This window comes from Lepisma saccharinum, chromosome 10 (genome assembly GCF_977018435.1).
Source record: "Lepisma saccharinum chromosome 10, izLepSacc3.1, whole genome shotgun sequence".
Classification (NCBI taxonomy): Eukaryota; Metazoa; Arthropoda; class Insecta; order Zygentoma; family Lepismatidae; genus Lepisma; species Lepisma saccharinum.
In genome coordinates this window covers 20,391,988-20,410,789 of record NC_139238.1, presented here as the reverse complement: position 1 = coordinate 20,410,789, position 18,802 = coordinate 20,391,988, and the positions used below count along the sequence as shown (strand labels likewise).

The window sequence follows — 18,802 nt, the reverse complement described above, 5'->3', positions numbered from 1 at the left end:
AGTATAAGGTACGTGATGGAATTCATAACATTCTGGACGAGCACCGTCAAAATGCAATTCTTGGATTCAAACGAAGATTGCAAGTGTGTTTGAACATGAATGGTGCCCAGCTGGAGATCTGGCAATGAACCAAACCACATCAAACATTAATTTTAAAGTTTCCTCTGTGTAAGAAACAATATTTCGCTGTGATAAACCTATTACTTTAAAATTTATTGGTTTTTAAAATCTTGCAGAACTTTTAAAACACCCTATATATCTCCCAAGAAATCAAACACAGCACTGACTTCAGTAAGAAATAATCTTCATACAGTCCTGAAAATGATGAACATGTGCATTCATATGGGAGAAATTACATTGCAAGTGAGGAAAGAAAAAACTGAAGGAACTCATTTAATATGAATGGCCAGTACCCTTGACCAGTGCTCGAAAAAGTTTCTTCAAAGCTAGGTGCCAGCTCTGAAAAATCACGCGCCAGGAAACCACCTATTAGCAATTGTGCATACTACAGTATGTTTTAAAAGTCGAGCAATCCTAACTTTGAAAATGTATATCATGAAAATCGTAAGAGATATTTACACCGCGTTTTCTGCACTAAACTAATCCTGTAGGCTATCACTGGGTCCATAAATTAATGTTAGCCTTTAACTAAATAAAAACAATTACATTATTTTAAAAAACATTGTTAATTTGATGAAAAAATCTAACTGATTTTCAACAAAAAATACCAACTCTTAAACAATTTGTGTGATCATATGTTGGTGTTTGACAGGTTTTAAAGCAGTTGCCTTGTGAGGTACAGCAGAAGCAGGGCATTTTTATTGGAAAACCTCTTGCACATGAGTGTAAGAATGAGTAGTAAAATACTCTTTAGCAATGCACATGCACTGCTCCAATGAATACGCCATGCTGAATGAATTAAAAAACCAGGCACAGTAGCGGCGAAAGTGAGCGAAGAGAATTCAATGTAACCTAGGGCAGTCTAGCATTCTCCCAAGAGTTCAATTTCGGCACAAAATCTTGATTTACGATTTTTCACGTAAATGTATAGCCAATACTTAGACACATGTTGCATGCGACTGTTGGCAATATTTCGACCTGCTAGTGTTGCCATATACGGAAATATGTCCCAAAAATGGCACTTTTCACTCAACCCATAAAATCGCGAGTCAAAAATTCATCAAATGTTGCACATGACCAATATTGGTCGCACATGACAGACTGACATGGCATCAGTCATCAAATGTCTAATTATGACCCTTCGCTAATTTCTTACATATATTTCTTACTCAGAAGTTCATTTCTGGAAAAATTTGAATGTTGCTTTCCGTCAGTTATTAATTTATATAATTTTCTGTATGGAGTGAACTGATAATTTTAGGCGTTGAAAAATATCTCAATGGATGAGGCTTTATAATGCAGAAAAGCCGGTGTAAATATCTCTTACGGTTTTCATGATATACATTTCCAAAGTTTGGGTTGTGCGACTTTTGAAACACACTGTATACGATGCTGAGCATTACGGTATTCAAAACATCGCTAAATTATTTGAGAAAGCAGGAAATGGGGTGTTGGGGGCAAAGGGTAAGAAATTGTTACTGACTCTATCGAATGTTCACAACGTTAATAAAAAAAAATTAAAAAATGCTAACTTACGATGTACTGCAATCAGAATCATCAAAAGTTCATATATATTACAGCAAAAGATCACAGTCGCCAGGCTGAAATTTTTAGTCACCATGGCGACCTGGCGACCGGGATTTTTCGAGCCCTGCTGCCCCTCTGTACCCCCTCGAGAAAGTGAAATATTTTGCATGGTTTACAAAGATTATGCTATGAAGTTTTCCGTTGTTTTTAGCTCATGAAGATGTGTAATTGTGAAATAAAGTACACCAGTTCCCTTACCATGAAGCAAAACAGCCCAAAGGTTTTGAGCAAGTGAATATAGCACACCATACACAACATTTCACAACAGCAGCTATAATTTTACATCACTAGGTTTTGAAATAGTACAAATTTCCGACATGTTCTTTCGTCATTTTAGTGTGCATACAAATGGTTTGTACTAATAAAAAGCTGCGAAAGTACTCTGAGATGGCAGGTTTTTACTTATGCGGGCCATACTTTGGGATAAAATATCTACAATGTGTTTTCCGCATGCCAGAACCAATTTTATATTAAATTAAACATCGAAATCTGTTGATTAAAAACAATTCAACAGAAGTACCAAGGGGGTACAGTGGGTTAACGGCCCCAAAACTACTATTTCATACATGAAGGAAAAAAATAGTGTGACACAAAAGTCATGTAACACGTGTTGGGTGGACCATACACTTTTAATCCATTAGCCCTGTCTCGTTTGCTCCACTTTTTAACTATTTGCATTCATGTGTTTAGTTGGTTACAAAGTATATCAAATCATCTACTTCATTAATTTGATGTCATCTGCACCATTTGCACTACATTCTGGAGCAGTTGGTATACGGTCACATGGTGTGTGCTAACAATCAAATGAACATTGAAAATATCAGGTAGATATTTGTTGAATCTTCTGGACTTGTACTCATGCGTGTGCACAGCCCCTGCTTGGTTGAACACAACTTCCCTGCACCAGGCTGACGCTGGGATGCACCTACGCTATACCTAGTGTCAAAAAGTGTAGCAAACTAGACTGGGCTATTGTTCATGGAACTGAATAAAAACCAGGATATTTAAAAGGTCAATGCAATTTACCTTCTTGTACACATGCACAGGAGAAGTCACAACAGTTGGACAAAAAGCAGTCACTCCACTTTGCAAGATACCCTTTGCCACTTTCTGAACCCCTTCCTCTACTGTATCTACATCATATGAGAAGTCTACTCCAAATGCACCTGCAATATGAAACATCACAAGATAACAATTCATAATGAAAACATATAATTGTAAGGATAAATCACCATTAGTTGCACTGAAAGATATTAACAAAATTCCCAGGAATAGTGGGGAAATTTATGAAATGAAGCAAAAATAATAATTTTAAAAACGGAATTCAATATAATACTAGTAAATATTCATTGTGATCTGTACATTATTTTCATTGTGTTTCCTTCTATTTTTGTTATTATAAGCCCAGGCCCATAGCCAGGCAGGTGCCAGTGTCATCAGCCCCCTTTGACATTAGGTAAAACTTTTTTGTATAATTTGTTTGCATTGAAGAGTGAAAATGTAGATAGCGTGCAACTTTATGGATAAATCCACAGGACATGAAGAGCAGCTATTACATTCGCTCATCTTGTTTAGTCTAAGTGAAGTCTAAGTAGCTGCAAGTATTTAGAAGATTCTCTTCTCTAGACTTTAGAAAGTTCCTTCATAGGGGAGCTTCTTTATCTGTACCTTAACTGTCCCTGTTGCGACCTCCAGTTTAGACAGAAATGTGCGACTTTGATGTCATCATGCACATTCCCTTTTCATCTCCATCAAAGATCAACAGCTCCCAAGTTTTGGGAACGAAGGGGTGTTTCATAGCTTCAGCCGGAGGTGGAATGTACTGTAGGTTCTGTGATTGAATAATTGTGCATTTTTTTGTGTGATATAATTATCTGTACCATCTAAAGTAGTATGGAGTGTCTAAGGAATGATTTCAGTATCAGCCAATTAACACTCAAAAAGCTGTTTTAAAACATGTGGAAAAATGGGTAACAGTTCCATCTCCGCAGAACGTATTTCTTCAATTTTACAGAAGAAACTACTTACGGAAATGAGTTTCTGTGGCATTTTCAAAGTTTGTGAAGGTATTTTCTTTCATCGTTGAATATATTCGACCGGGAATTCATGTATTTTTGAAGAGAAATATATCTCCGACGCACAATTACAGTTGCTCCGTAAGTTTCATGATGTAACTTCCTGTCAGTGTTCCCAACCACGCCGTTGTTTTGCAAGAACTGGTGATTTTTCTTTTTTAAAGCTGTATCACATTGTTTTATGAACAAAATTTTAACTATGCTTGCCTAACCTAACCTTGCCGGAAATGGTTCGTGGGGCTATCCGTAAATGGTTTTTGGGGCTATCCGTCAATGGTTTTCGGGGCTATCCGTCAATGGTTTGTGGGGCTATTCAGGTATTTTTCGGTTACGAAGGTTGGAAACACTGCATACCCACATGATCCACGACGCGACTCAAGCTGTGTCCGCCATATTGTGTGTTACGGAAGCGAAAAAAAGGAAGAACAATAATTACTGTTAATGTGAAAAATTGAAATTATTTTCGTGTAAAAAACAAAATAGCACCTTAAACAATTTTTCGCAATGCAGAATAGGCAAGTAGGAATGTTAAAAATGACGACATAAACGAGTGAGAGGTGTTTTGGTAAACAGGTAATGAAGAAGGTAGTATTTGCGTGATATTTATAAATTTTATATAACTTAATGATCCCCTCTCACACACACATAATTTAACTTCATTTAATACTGTTATTTTTTTTGGTAACAGTTCGTTATATCGGAGACACATTTCTTCATTTTTACAGAAGAAACTACTTACAGAAATGAGTTTGTCCAAGCTTTCCAACGTTCGTGGAGGTATTTTCTTTCATCGTGGAATCAATTTGATCAGCAAATCATATATTTTTCAAGAGAAATATCCCACTGACGCACAATTGCCATGCTTCCCGTACGTGAACTGCATGCTCCACAAGTTCGATAACGTAACCCACTCTCAATGTTTCAAACTCCATTTTTTTTTTTACTATGCTTGCCTAACCCAACCAAACTTAACCTAACCTTATGGGAATGGTTCGTGGGGCTATCCGTGAATGGTTCACGCGGCTATCCGTCAGCTACCGTGCATAATGGTTTGTGGAGCTATCCGTGAATGGTTCGTGGGGCTATCAGTCAGCTACTCGGCCTATCGTCAGCTACTCGGCCTATCGTCAGCTACCTGTGCATAATGTATAATTTCCACCGGTGACGAACACAATAGTAGGTATTTTTCAGTGAAGAAGGTTGAAATACTGCATACCCACGTGAGTCAAGATGTAAGATGTGCCTGCAATATTGTGTGTTCCGGAAGCAAAGGAAAAAAATCACGGCCCAAGTTCCTTTTGTTTTATTGCAATTTCATCATGCTACAAATGCAATTTTTACATGGTTTGATTTCGATGTACGTCTGTTAACACATACTGCGAAGTCTTAGCAATTACTTAAGGTTTTGTTCAATATATGCTTTTGTGGTTAGGTTAGGCAGGTTAGGTTTGGTTCCCTTACCATTAAAATAAAGTCCCTAAATGAATTCTACTAAGGTTCTGATTTACTTCTACATTCATTCCCATGCTTCTACGATATTTACTGTCGCTTGTCGACGGAGAATATCTTGTCCATCAGAAGTGCGTAAGGTAATTTTCAAGTTGTTTTTTTTTTTCAACATAAATAACTTTTTCGAGTCCAAACAATGCTCATTACTTTAAGGAAGGTTCAAATTTCGTGTGACTATGATTTCCAAAATTCTACGATAATTAGTCTCTTTGCTAGGAGAAATCATAAAACAATCTGAACTGTTACCAAAATCACTCTGTATGTGAAAAATTGTGTTTGTTTTCGTGGAAAAAGCATAATGGCACCTTGAACAATGTTCCGCAATACACAATTGGTAAGTACGAACCATGCGAAACACAAAATATCCGATTTAAATGAGTCTCCGATATAACGAACTGTTACCGTCCATTTTTCAACTATCCGTACCGTGCATTTATTTAAAGATCGCGAATGCATGCAAACAAACTAACCTACCGTTTATTTGGAGATCAATAAATCCTGGTGATATTAAAGCGCCTTTGCAGTCAATAAATTCATCAGCAAGTATTTTCTCGTCAAAGAACACCTTTTCTGGGTTTATAATTTTTCCGTTCCGAACCCATAAATCATCCACTATTATATCGTGGTCGCGCAGTAGTCTACAATTCCCAAACTGCAATAATTTTGCTTGTGGATCTTGTAGTCGCATGATTACAACAAATTAATTGCTCTCTATGCCCGTTGAATTTGAATTGAATTGTCCACAGCAGACAAGACAACCTTCTTATCAATCAAGGACTTCGCGTCACACAGCATTGGCGGGTTAGCAGATGAGTTTTTAAATGGATATGCACAAGAATAATGGCACAGAAAAATATTGACTTAAGTTTTGAAGATTGTTGCATTTACAGCCTGATTTAAAATTTAGCTCCTTTATGTGTGCACTGTACTGCGCAAGATTATTCGTGCACATGTCCTGTTTTCTCCACTCCGTTGCACATAGCAGACGACACATGGAAGAGTAATATTTTTTAGAGTCGATTGCTTGCACAATGCGCCATTTTTAATCCACATTTATGTCGAAAAATCCACTTTCTCTTTATCCAAATTATATCGTAAAAGCTCATTAAAAAATCTTCTGTGAAAATCCTGAAATAACTATAGACACCTGTTGCATTTCTACACGGATAACAGGTAGGATTATAAAATGTATTATTATTATTTTTATTTTGTAAACTATAAAACATAGACACATCTGAATAAAAATTATTAATTAAACTTCGTTTTCAATTATAATCCATTTGCACTATGCATTTCGTCACAATACCACCGACAATACTAGTCCTGTACGGTGGGATACATAAGTATTGATCTGCAAATTGTCCATGACTATTTTCGTTGGTTTTTAATTTTATCTTCATCCTACGTATTTTTAAGGACTGTAGTTTTACCAGGGTTGGCATGTTTAAAACAAAAGTGTTTAAAACACTTTGTTTTAAACGTTTAAAACACAGGGCTATGTTTTTTTTACAATTGTTTTAAACGTTTAAAACAATGTGTTTTAAACATGTTTTTTTTAGAAGTGTTTAAAACACATTTTGGTACTTGATATTTCATAGTCTGTGTTAATTTTTTTGTTTGGCAACCCTGTATTTTCATTGAATCTGTGTCAATTAAACCGTGCTTTACGGGTTTCACTTATCGCACAACACTTGAGCAACCTTATGTTCTGACGTCGCAGGAGATCGCTATAAGGGAAATGTAGGACATGCTGTCCCAAAATGTAGGACACAAAATATTTTCAATAAATAATACATATGTCTATAGAACATGTTAGAAAATAATTGAAAAATGACACTTCAGTTTTAAAAAATGAATTCTTAAAAGCAAATTTTCAAAACTTGCAATCATACTAAACAATGCACCTCTTACTACAAGATTTAAATAATACTTCTCAGAGGAGCCAATTTTTCTCAAAATTTCAGGTTTAGTCAAAATCATGGTCAAAATATATTTAGGTTAGAGTGGACAGTCAAACTCTTGAAATTATAGAGACCAGTACCAAACATTTTACAGACTTTATGAAAGAAAGCATTTCTCTTGTGAGTCTGTTGTGCTGATGGTAGTAATGAAAGCACACTCTCAATATTTGCACTATGACCTGTAATGGCAAAAAAATATTCATCCAATTACCGTAATTTGAAATGGTTCCAAAAGTTTCATCTTGGATAGTTTTTAGTTCAATAACAGGGTGTCTACCAAAATAACACATCCAGAATTCTTGACATTTTCTGGACTTTTCTAGACTTTTCCCGTTTTTCTTAACATTTATTTATTCGACCCCTACTTAGGTAAAGTTGGAAATTCGTAATTAAGAAAATAAATATTTATTTAATGAAACCCCCTAGATGAAAACTGAAGCTGTAACTATTTAAGAAGAGAATTAGATCTGCTTTATCTATAAATGCATCCTGGACTGTTTTTGGCAGACTAGCGATGCTTTGGCATCTGGATTGATTGATCGAGTTGGTGTTTTAAGTCCACTTTGTGCACAGTAAGGCTAATCGGGACTGGACCTACAGTTTCAAGTGGGATCCGAACCATTATGATTCTCCACCGGGTATAATCTTATGTGGGGTTTGTGTCTGTTGTCCCTATATGTTTGTGACTGTCCCTTCATCCATTTTATCTTAACACCGTTCATCCTCATCTTCGCGATTAACCAAAGGGGTAGAAAAAGTGAAGTAAAATAAACTAAATCAGTCATTGTGATAAAATTCTTCACCACAAGAATAATTTATTGCCGTTTTATTGATTTCTTTACTTTTTCTTGACTTCCATTACTCTCTTGACTGGCAGGCACCCTGAATAACTTTGTTCTCTATACCCCTGCTTTACAATCAAAATATTGAATAAGAATGGGAAGCACCTTATTTCATCAGTATATATCCAAAGACAAGAAATTCCGCTTAGGCATTGAATAGTAACATCATCAGAAAGTGGTCCGAAAACTTTGTTCATTAATTGCTTCCATTTTATCGTTTGTTTTTTAGCAGGACAAACTTTTATTTTCTTTTTGGGCAATGACTGAATCAAAATAAATTTCACTAATGAGTTTGGAAGCGCAGTCCATAGACTTGTAACTTGCATGATTTTTTTTGTTATGTATTTCCCTAATTTAATTAATATTATATGATGCTCAAAATGTAGGACATTTATGATATTTTTCAAATTCCTCCCGGACACCGGACATAAGGCTACAATGTAGGACATGTCCGGGAAAAACCGGAAGTCTGGTAACCCTAGGTTAGGCAGGCTAGCTATGTATGCAAGGTAGCAAAACTGTTGCGCGACAAGAAAGACCCGTGCTTTACTGTAGAATTCGAAACTTCTCAGTTCTTTGTTTCGTACCGTCCTATAAATTTGAGACTGGTGGAAGCTGGAAACTAATATCTGAATACACAATGCGTGATTTTGATCATGACGTGAATTTTTTTCTCTTGGGATACGATTCATTGGTTTGTATAACTGAATGAAGCGCAGATGCTTACTTTTGGTAACATAATTTTGTACTTGGAGAGATAAATTGATCTGGAGAATCTATTATCACATTGCAGGTTGTTTTCTGCTATATAAACTGTTCAGGCAGAGAGAAATATTTCACTCTGATTTTTCCAGGACGAGGATAGTAATTCTATAATATTTAGTTTCTTGAAATTTAGATGAATATGAATCCTAACCTACTTCAGCAGTGGCGGAAAAAAGGGGGGCTATTACCCACAACTTTTGTCCCTGCAGTAGAGGTGTGCGGGATCTCGAAAAGTCGGGATCGGAAAAAAAAATGACTTCCCGATTTTTCGGGATCCCAAGCAGTCGGAGAAATGCCAAATGGTCATTTTAAAAAGTCGTCAATTCTCGATGTTTTCTGGATTGTAAATGTCTGGAACTTATCGGAAATTGTTAGTATTTGTACCAGAAGTGCAAAAACAAGCACTTAAGATGGAAATTACGTGTAGAATTCGAGATTTCAAGAGCGTTGGGAAATTTCGAACATATCCCGTTCCGAGAATTTCCCGACTTTGTCGTGAAATTGAGAATTTTCCCCGTCCCGAATGTCGGGATTTAAAGAATTTCCCGCCCCGACCCAAAAAATTCTGCCCCGCAGTATGGTAAACCTTATCTCCAAAGGGAAATAAACTGTCCTTGCCTGTACTCATAAAAATGAGTATTTTATCTTTAACGACTTTAACTATAATTTACTGGGGAAAGGTTGACTTTCTTTTGTTTAAAACGTGTTTAAAACATGTTTAAAACATTTTTTTTAAACTCCTGTTTAAAACTATGTTTAAAACAAAAAAAACATGTTTTAAACAAAAAAAAACAGTTTGTTTTGTTCTTTTAAAAAAAAACACAAATTTTGCCAACCCTGAGTTTTACGTACTGGTTCAGAGGTTGTAAGCAGATTGTTTGGTGTTTTGTGTCAGTCCTTGAATCTCTCATTGCATAAATCAAAAGGAGTAAACGTGGTGATGGACAATGCGCTTGGTAATACTTATGGATCCCAGTGTACAGTGGGATGCATGTGTATTACCGAGCAAATTGTCCGCGGCTATGTTTATTCTCTTTATTTTATTGAGAGCCTCTGGAATTGAAACAAAACGACAAACAAGCTCCTTACAACTTCTGCACCAGCATACGTAAAAATCCATTTCTTAAAAACATGCATAATGCTGATTGATTGTCGCGTGCCGCTTGTCGCTTTGGTGCGCAATCTCACTAAAGCAAGACACTCATTGCATCGCGTATGCGCGAACAACAAACCACGGCAACATGTTGCAAGCTATTGAGGAAATGGCCCAGTTTGAGCGACGCAGAAGCGACAAAGCGACACGTGTGGCTTATCGTGTCGCCTAGATCTGTTGTTGTATTGTGCGGTTTATCGTGTCGCCTATCTGTTGTTCGCAAGCAACGCTTGCTAATAGACTGAAGGCACCATGTCGCTTGTCACTTAGTTGGGAACTCCCCCTGTAGCGCGTCGCTTCGGTCTGAGCACCCTTCCTTTAAGGAGCTTTCCGACCGAAGTAACAAGTAGTACGCGAATACGCCATATGAACGTGTCGTTTGCTGTTTGGACTCTCATATGCAATGAATGCTATTTTACAGTCTGGAAGTGTGTGTCACTAGTGTGACAGTGTGAACATCCCGTGTTGCTTGTCCCATTGGTTTGAAAGTTGCCTTACACTCATGTCGATGGCACTAAGAAAGTTTTGTGGGGTTCCCCTTGTCGTTTCATGGAATCATCATTATCATCATCGCCGCGATTAGTTTAAAGCGGAAGAAAAGAGACAGTAAATATCAAAAATACAAATGCTTCAGTGTGTATATCTTTAAAAGAAATGATGATAATGATAATAATAATGAACCTAATTCATACACAAAAATTTAGTTGCCAAGAACATTCCACGCGTATTTTTTCTCCCGTATTATTAACGAAAGTATGACGATAACAGGACGTGATCGACTGTCTAGAATGTTCGTTAATATCTTCGCGACCACTGTACCAAATATCATAGCAATTATCACATTCATAGAAATGCTTCATGTAAAAGAATCAGACGTTGCAGCGAAAACTCAATTTACTTCCATTATAAGCAGTCGAACACAAAGCACCGGGGTCAACACCAGCGCCTCTAGCGGATCATTTTCGAGTGGAACCAGCCTGAGAGCGCAGAAGCATGCCGTTTTCCACACTACGTTATTCTAGGCGCTGTAGTTATGATGTAAGAACAGGCCCGTAGCTTGAACTAACTTCCAGGGGGGCTCACGGGTTATCAGGGGGGGCTTTGTAAACGAAGTCCATTTTTCAAAAGTTTAATAGTATTAAATGAAGGTAAATTATGTGTGTCGGGGGTCATTAAGTTAATTTGAAATATAAAATTTAGAAATATCATACAAATGCTACAGTTTTTTTTCTGTCTTCTAAAACACCTCTTGATGTGCTAATGACTGTACTGACATTATCCCTTAATACAGACTCCATACTATTTTTGATGATACAGATATTTATATCATACATATTAAAATGCACAATATTCACTTCAATTTAGTGTTTACCGTACATTCCACCCCCGGCCAGAGGAATAAAACTTGGGATCTGTTGACATTTGACGCAGATGCGGAAGGAATGTGGATAATTACATGAAAGTCCCAGATTTCTGTCAAACGAGAGGCTGCAACAGGGGCAGGGAAGGTACAGATGAAGAAGGCTCCCTATGAAAGAACATTCTAAAGTCTAGATAATCTTCTAAACACTTGCCGCTGCTTAGACTTCTGCTCATAAACAAGATGAACGAACGAAGTTGTGAACAAAATAATATATTCTGTCTACATTTTCACTCTTCATCTCAAACAAATTAGAATACAAAATAGTTTTACCTAATGTCAAGGGGGCTGGCGGCAGTGCCAGGGGGGCTGAGCCCCCCCCCCTCGCCCCTGCCTGGCTACGGGCCTGTGTAAGAAGTTATCTAAAACACTAGAAACTTCTTCCTTCTACTTTCTTTCATGAAATAAGCAAGTAAAGGGACGACATGTTATTTTATTTTGTATACAATCACAAGCAATATTAAAGAATATTAAGGAATATTAATAGTCGATTGCAGTGGTGTAGCAACATATCGCGAGACCCTGGGCGAGATTAGAATATTTTACCCTAATAGTCAAGTTAATATAGTCGCCCGAGCCGGGGCCTCCGAAATACTTATATACAGGCCTCACACCAGCTTCCGTGACGTCACAGGACTAGTCAACCATAGTCAATTTATAGCATTTAACGAAGTGCATTATAAGAGTATAATATTTATTTTTCTGACTGAATCGTCCTTTCTTATTCATTCAGAACGTTGCTTTCACATCAAGAACATTTCAAATGTTATACAGCATTTCAAAATACGTGAATAATGTTGATAGAAATAAAATCCAATCGTTACCGTTCTGCAGAATGTACCTTTATTTTTCAAATTACCAAGGGCAAAAAAATGCGATAGAGATAAAATTTGAACCTACATTGATACTTACTCTAAATTCGTAAATAATTATCATCGTTATTGCTATTGAATTGCTGTGGAATAAACACTTAAAATTCAACTTATGCATGCAAGATAATTTTGTAAAAGTTAGGTTGAGGAAAGAGCTTGTAAGATTGGAATTCCCGTTGAACGGGTCCGCGACAGTCGCTTATATTAAACCTCGTAAAAAAGTTTAGAGTAACAGGGTCAGCTCTGAATAAAAGTGGAAAGAAAAATGGGGAAACAAAGTATACAAAGACAATCCGCACACCATCCGTGAGTTAAAAGAGAGTATTGTACGAACAATCGGGAGAATTACAGTAGACGAACTTGCACGTGTAAATGCCAATTTCCTTCGGAGATGCCAGGAATGCGTTGCAGGAGAGGGACATCATTTTCAATACCTTCTGTAGTCAAGTTTAGTGCACAATATGAAAACTGTAATTTTAATAGCCGACTCTAGCGACTGTCGCTGACCCGTTCACCGGGAAAGACAAGCACTGATGCCGGGCAGCTTGCCGCCGAGTCTCGTAGCGAATGTCAGGGAATGCTCTGTATAATCTTATTACCTATATTTTTCAAGCCCCAATATGACATTCTTAATTACACAATGCAATGACTCAGCAGTTAAAGTTTTCACGGGTAATATATGTACAACTTCCTTGTACTTAGAGAGCACACTGTTAATCATAAATACATGAGCACTTTTTGCAGCTTCAGAACTGTGCCAACAATTGTACCTCCCTTATAATCGATGTAGGAATTGATATGGATTTCATCCAATATCAATGAGCAGTACAACTCATGGTCTTTAAGGTGAGCCACATTCTCTTGCATATGCATTAGAAAATTACCTTCACTTTGCTCTGCAATTGGACTTGCATGGATATCTGAACATAATTTCTTCGAAGTATTTGGATGGGGTAAAAATGAAATATCCTGAATCACGGATGAACCTATATGCACATGGAGACATAAAATTCAACAACGATGAGAAAACAATAATCTCAGAATCATGTCTCAGCCTTTTTTTACGAACATTTAACAACCGTATTTGTGATTTTATAAAATGAAGCACTGACACTCTGCTTTCATGTACAGTATCTTTTACATTGCCCAGAAGGATTTCAATGGCTTCCAAGACATCACTATTCTACACTGTCGAACAATTCCAGGAAATGTATTGCATCTTCAATAGCATGTGCAGTTGATACCTTACGTGAAAATCTCTTCTCATTGATTTCAACTCCACGATAAAACATTGACAAAGAGAGTGAGTCATTTACAACAACATACTTAACTGCATGGGGCTTTTCAGAGAGGTTTGAGGGATATGAAAATAATGCAACTTTCCTTTTGCAAAATATCCCACTGCAAAGAAAGATGGATTATGTTAATCTGATCATTGAGTTCACTTAAGGTCGAAAATGTGTGAGTTGCGTCATTCTCCTTTTTTGTCCCTATACTGTCTGAAATTGCTCTTCTTAAAGCTTCTGCCTCCCTCATTTCTTTCTTCTTTTCTGGACATTCTTGCGCCTCTTCATTTTGCGTTCCAGAAGACAGGTATGATGGGCATCCAGGGGAAATTGATGGGATTGCACCTGGACGGATCCGAGGCCTTGCCAAAGCAACTCTGAAGACTTTTCCTGTACGGTCATCCAAGTGCATAGTCTCTCATTCAATATCCCCAGTCTTGAAATGTGCTTGGCACACCTGGAAATAGCATAATGAAAAATGGCATTATAACTGGGAACATAAAGGTAAAGTGGGAGCTTTAGAATGAAGTGAACTATTAGGTACTTGCTTTATACAAGCAGAACTTAAGATATAAGGGAATGGAAATCTTGCAGAAATTGTGACCGTTTTCGAAATATAGAAATACAAGTGTGTGCTTACCATGAAAATTTTCAGCAAATCATGACGGGAGGTTAAGAATGCCATGAATTGGCAGTAAAAAGACCATAGGCGGGTATAACATTCATTTTCACCAGCGTAGAATGAACAAACTGGGAAAGCTCTTACAATTTATTAACAATACACATGTACAGTATTTAGTTACTTAACCTGTCCTCAAATAGACATGTAATACTGTTGTTGAAAGGAAAATAATATTTTCTCCTGGAGGTACCTGACATCAGAGCCGACCTCGGTGGCTGAGAGGTTAGCACAGCGCGCTACAACGACAGAGGATCCGGAGTTCGAATTCGACCGGGGCACGGATGTTCTTTGTGAGTGCTACATCAATTTTATCATATCGTCATTCGTCCTCACCGTCGCCATTAACCAAAAATGGTAGAAAAGCGACGCTAAATAACAAAAATCAAACATGACTTCACCAAGTCTCAATACTAGTAGTTATACTTTTTTAAAAAAATTGAACCAATACTTTTTACAAGACGGTTTAAGGATTCAGGTTACGGTTGGTACAGAGAAGAAAAGATTTGCTTAGACTAATGAAAAAGGTTAGGTTGACAGTTTGGCGTTGAGCAGTTTGGCGATTTGTTTGTTTTCAAAAACCAAACATCAGTGAAAATTTCTCAATCATTTTGTCTAGGAATACAAAAAAACAATTGTCACATAAAAGTTTGTAGAGCCAAAATAATTTACGCACGTGCAAGTAATATACTCAAGAATAACCAAGTTAAAGAAAATGACTATGTTTGCTTATTCACATAGCTCGCTAAAAAGCATTCTTTTTTGTGAAAACGTTTATTTGAAATATAAACAATATATTCTTGTATAATTATACAAGAAACTATTCCAACAAATTGCTTGTTGTTATACAATGTACTTTGTATTTCAATGTATAACCTAAATATCAACTTGCCGTCCATTATCTCCGATTAACCTAAAGAGGCAGAAAAGCGGGCTAAAAATAAGAATATAAATGTGCATATTTTTCAATTTTGCTCAGTTCTATAGTTTTCTTTCCTTAAGCATACTTTGAAACTAAAAATTTGTATAAATTATATAGAATTCTTGATGACGAACGTGTTATCGAAACAGTAGAAACGTTAACCAAATATAGTAATTCAAGTTACATTTGGCATTTCTAAAGAAATTAGCTTAGTTAGATTTACCAATTCGATGATGGTGATCAAAAATGATTTGCAAGAAACAAGGAAAACTTGACCAAGTCTAAAAGTATGTTAGATGCCTATTCCGTGCACATTACATCTTTACATTATGATCTAAACTATTTCTCTCGTTTATTTATACGTATCAAGTCTGTGTTACTTACCCTGGAGTTCATCGTAGTGTCAAAATTACGTGGAATTGCCGTAATCCATTTCTCTCTTTCAGTAACGTCTTGAGGAAATCTAAATACATTCGTCTTACTGTTCTCATCATAATTTCCTCTACAATTGGGAACACAACACTTGCACGCTCGCACTTCACTTATACTTCGTTGCAGTTCTTAAAATTGCATTGCAAATTCCACATACGCTAAAAAAGATCCAACATTACTTCCATTACTTGGCCGGGGTGGCTCAGTCGGTAACGCGTCTGACTACCATGCTAAAGGTCCCGGGTTCGATCCCCGGCCGGTTCAAATCCGGGAACTTTTCTAACGTTGGAAGCGGCCCCGGCGAATAACATGAGTACCTGGGGGAAACACTGGGGGGTAAAGGCGGTCAGGGGCGTGGTGATCACATCATCCCCACTCACGACCGGATCAAGAAAGTGTGGGGCGTTACCCCCACACCCCCTATACGCCTTCATGGCGTGGTGCTAAGCACAGGGGAACCCTTTACCTTTACCTTTTTTTACTTCCACCAAATAAATCAAACATGGCAGCTGTCTCGCCTACAGATGATGACGTCATTCACGTGAAAGCAATTCGGCTTTCTCCAGTTTGAGAAGGTGATGATAGAACCCATCAGAATTTAAGGGTTCCTCTGGACTTTTTAACAAGCCTGGAATCCCTACTTCCCGAAGCAGCCAGAAGGGAAACAGGATTTTGTCAAAATAGCCGTTCTGCGCTGTGAATGGGCCAGTTCTTAGCCTGATCCGGGTATAGCTATTTCAGGATTTGTTAGTTTTATCATTGACATTCAGCGATCATGATGTCACTTTACGCTTTATTGCTAGTTTTAGTATAGGTGAACAGGTTGTCTCATCCGCCCACGAATAGCGTAGACAGTGGCAAAGCAGAAAATTGCTTCATTCAGTTCACAAATTAAGGTTATAAATTTCATTGACAGATTTGTTATATCATGGTGGGAAAAAATTGTGTCACACACGTTACACTTGATAATTTCTTATCATTAGATAACCTTTGAACAAAATGTTGGAACAGACAACTGTAAACCAGTGGCGGAGCGCTACATTTTTACGCAGTCATCGCAAGACTTGCCAAACGTCAGGGTCAATCTTTCAACCCGGGAAGGGGAAGGGGAAGGGGGAGGGGGCATTCCTACATTGATAATGATGATTTAAAAAAATTAAAAAATGGAAAAATTGTTAAACTTCTCTCTCCGAAATTCGGATTGCTTCCGAAATCCGGGTAGTAGAATTTTTGAATCGAGATTTTTAGATTTTCCGTAATCCTGATATTTTTGGCCATCCCTGGTGTGAAAGTAAGATATGTTAGGGAAAATGTTCTGTTTGAGTAAGTATGTCTATCACCTCGAGAACAAAAATCTTGATTAATCTTGTCATTTGTAAGCATAGTAAACACAAAACAGCCGGAATACTTCGTGTTTTGTAAACCAAGAACATTTTCCCCCCAAAAAATCGATATTTGAACCGTAGGATCCAAAAAAATTAAAAGAAGAAATACTATGAAGAAAATATAATGGATTCAGAACTGCTTTTTTCTTTTCCAGTTCTTTCTAGCACTAACCGTGGGGAAATTTATGCTTTTGCTTACTTATATTTTTTTCTATGCACCATTACTTTCATCATGTATTCTGTGTAAGTTGCGTTGCGATGCTCTTTAATATGTTGTTTTTTTCTCTTAAAAAACAAGAGCGTTGCATGCTTTACAGTGCTGGATATTCTGAGAAGTTTCATCTTGATGTCACAGAAACCCTGCCGTGTTTGTAAACAAGGAGGCTGAAAAAAAAAAAGGTGTCTCATGACCAGACCTTCAAAAGCAGGGGAAAAGCGGTCGAAGGACCTTGGATTCGCAGACCTGCTGCGATGAGCTGGCCCGCCTGATACCATTGCACTCAACAGAAACGCAGCGGGACGGTTGGGCACGGGGGGAGGGGCTGGTAGAACTAGAACTGGGCTCTCCTTTCGATGCGCTAAACTTAGCGAATCTCTTGCGTATTTCTAGCTGTTTAATGGTGTTACTTGACTAATTTCGCTCAAATATGCGAATAGGTATTCTGATTATTTTTCTTTCTTCCCTAAAATATTTAAAAAATCAATGTTTTTATTATTTTGCTTTCTCATCGCTGCATCTCCCGATGACCTCTGCTGTAAACGGTTTATTACTTATTCGCACTACTTTTCACTGACTGGAGTTAAATGAATTTATATTAAAGAATTTGTGTAACCCCAGGCAGAAAAAATTGTCCATTATCCCAGAAAATGTGAGCAAATAAGTAAGGTACTAAAGAAAATATATTTGAAGCCGTGACCCAAAGAATATTTCGTTTCTGAAAAGTTTTGTGGTACACTCGACACTAACGCCACTGCTTCAAGGCCAGAGGACATTTCTCTGTAGTACAAGGGCCGGGCGTACTCAAGGAAGGGGCTAGGTGGTTACAAAAAGTGGCGTGCCCTAGGGGGATCATCATTGGCGTTGCAACATATCGCGGGGCCTGGGCCAGATTAGAATGGGATGCCCCAATCCGTTCCTTGAATATGAAATCTCAAAGTGAATCGATACAAAATCGTAGCTCCTCAATTTCGTTGCGATGATGGGTGGCCACCGGTTCCATTCATAGGCCGAAGTATCACTAGAAAAGTTGTTACTCTTCCCCTTATTGAAGTATTTGCACACTTCTATAATCAAGTCATCTCCTCGATGTTTTACTGAAGTACATACACGTATTGGTAAAAAAAATCACCCTTAAGAAAATTTTGTTCCCTTTAAATTTGTTGTTAGAACAATCAAAATCTCACAACAAAGAGCCAGTCTATTTTTAGCAGTGAAGCACGAAAGGGAAACAAAGAAATAGGGCATCGATTGGTTGAGCAACTGAATCTTTCTATCTACTGGATTCATAACTGTAGAAATTGACACACTACACTAAACTGCGTAGCGTATTTTCCTATCCATGGTCATCTGGGAGCACGTAAGTTAATTCTGCATTTCGGAGGGGGCCTACATGTCAAGTTGCCTGGGCCCCTTTGGCTGGGACAATACGCTACTTATTATCGCAGACGTCACATGATACGTTACTGGGAATCAGATTTATATTTCGTATATCGAATTTTTCTTATAAGAGATACTCTCTGTTGAATTTCTGGGAGTATATAAAGGAGCACAGAGAGAGAACATTGAGCCCCCCC

The 18,802-nt window shown here is 37.5% G+C and overlaps 1 protein-coding gene across 3 annotated transcripts in view; it reads right to left on the bottom strand.

Moving 5' to 3' along the window:
• The window catches only part of LOC145993809 (N-acetylglucosamine-6-phosphate deacetylase), a 41,652-nt gene extending 35,316 nt beyond the window's left edge, over nucleotides 1–6,336 (bottom strand). For all 3 annotated transcript variants that reach the window (XM_083129632.1, XM_083129631.1, XM_083129633.1), the window contains exons 1-2: nucleotides 5,766–6,336; nucleotides 2,734–2,873 (exon numbers count right to left, since the gene is read on the bottom strand). In XM_083129632.1, coding sequence (XP_082985758.1) covers nucleotides 2,734–2,873; nucleotides 5,766–5,979 — 354 coding nt within the window. In that variant the 5' untranslated portion in view covers nucleotides 5,980–6,336. The remainder of the gene's footprint in view (nucleotides 1–2,733; nucleotides 2,874–5,765) is intronic.
• Nucleotides 6,337–18,802: the final 12,466 nt, after the last annotated feature.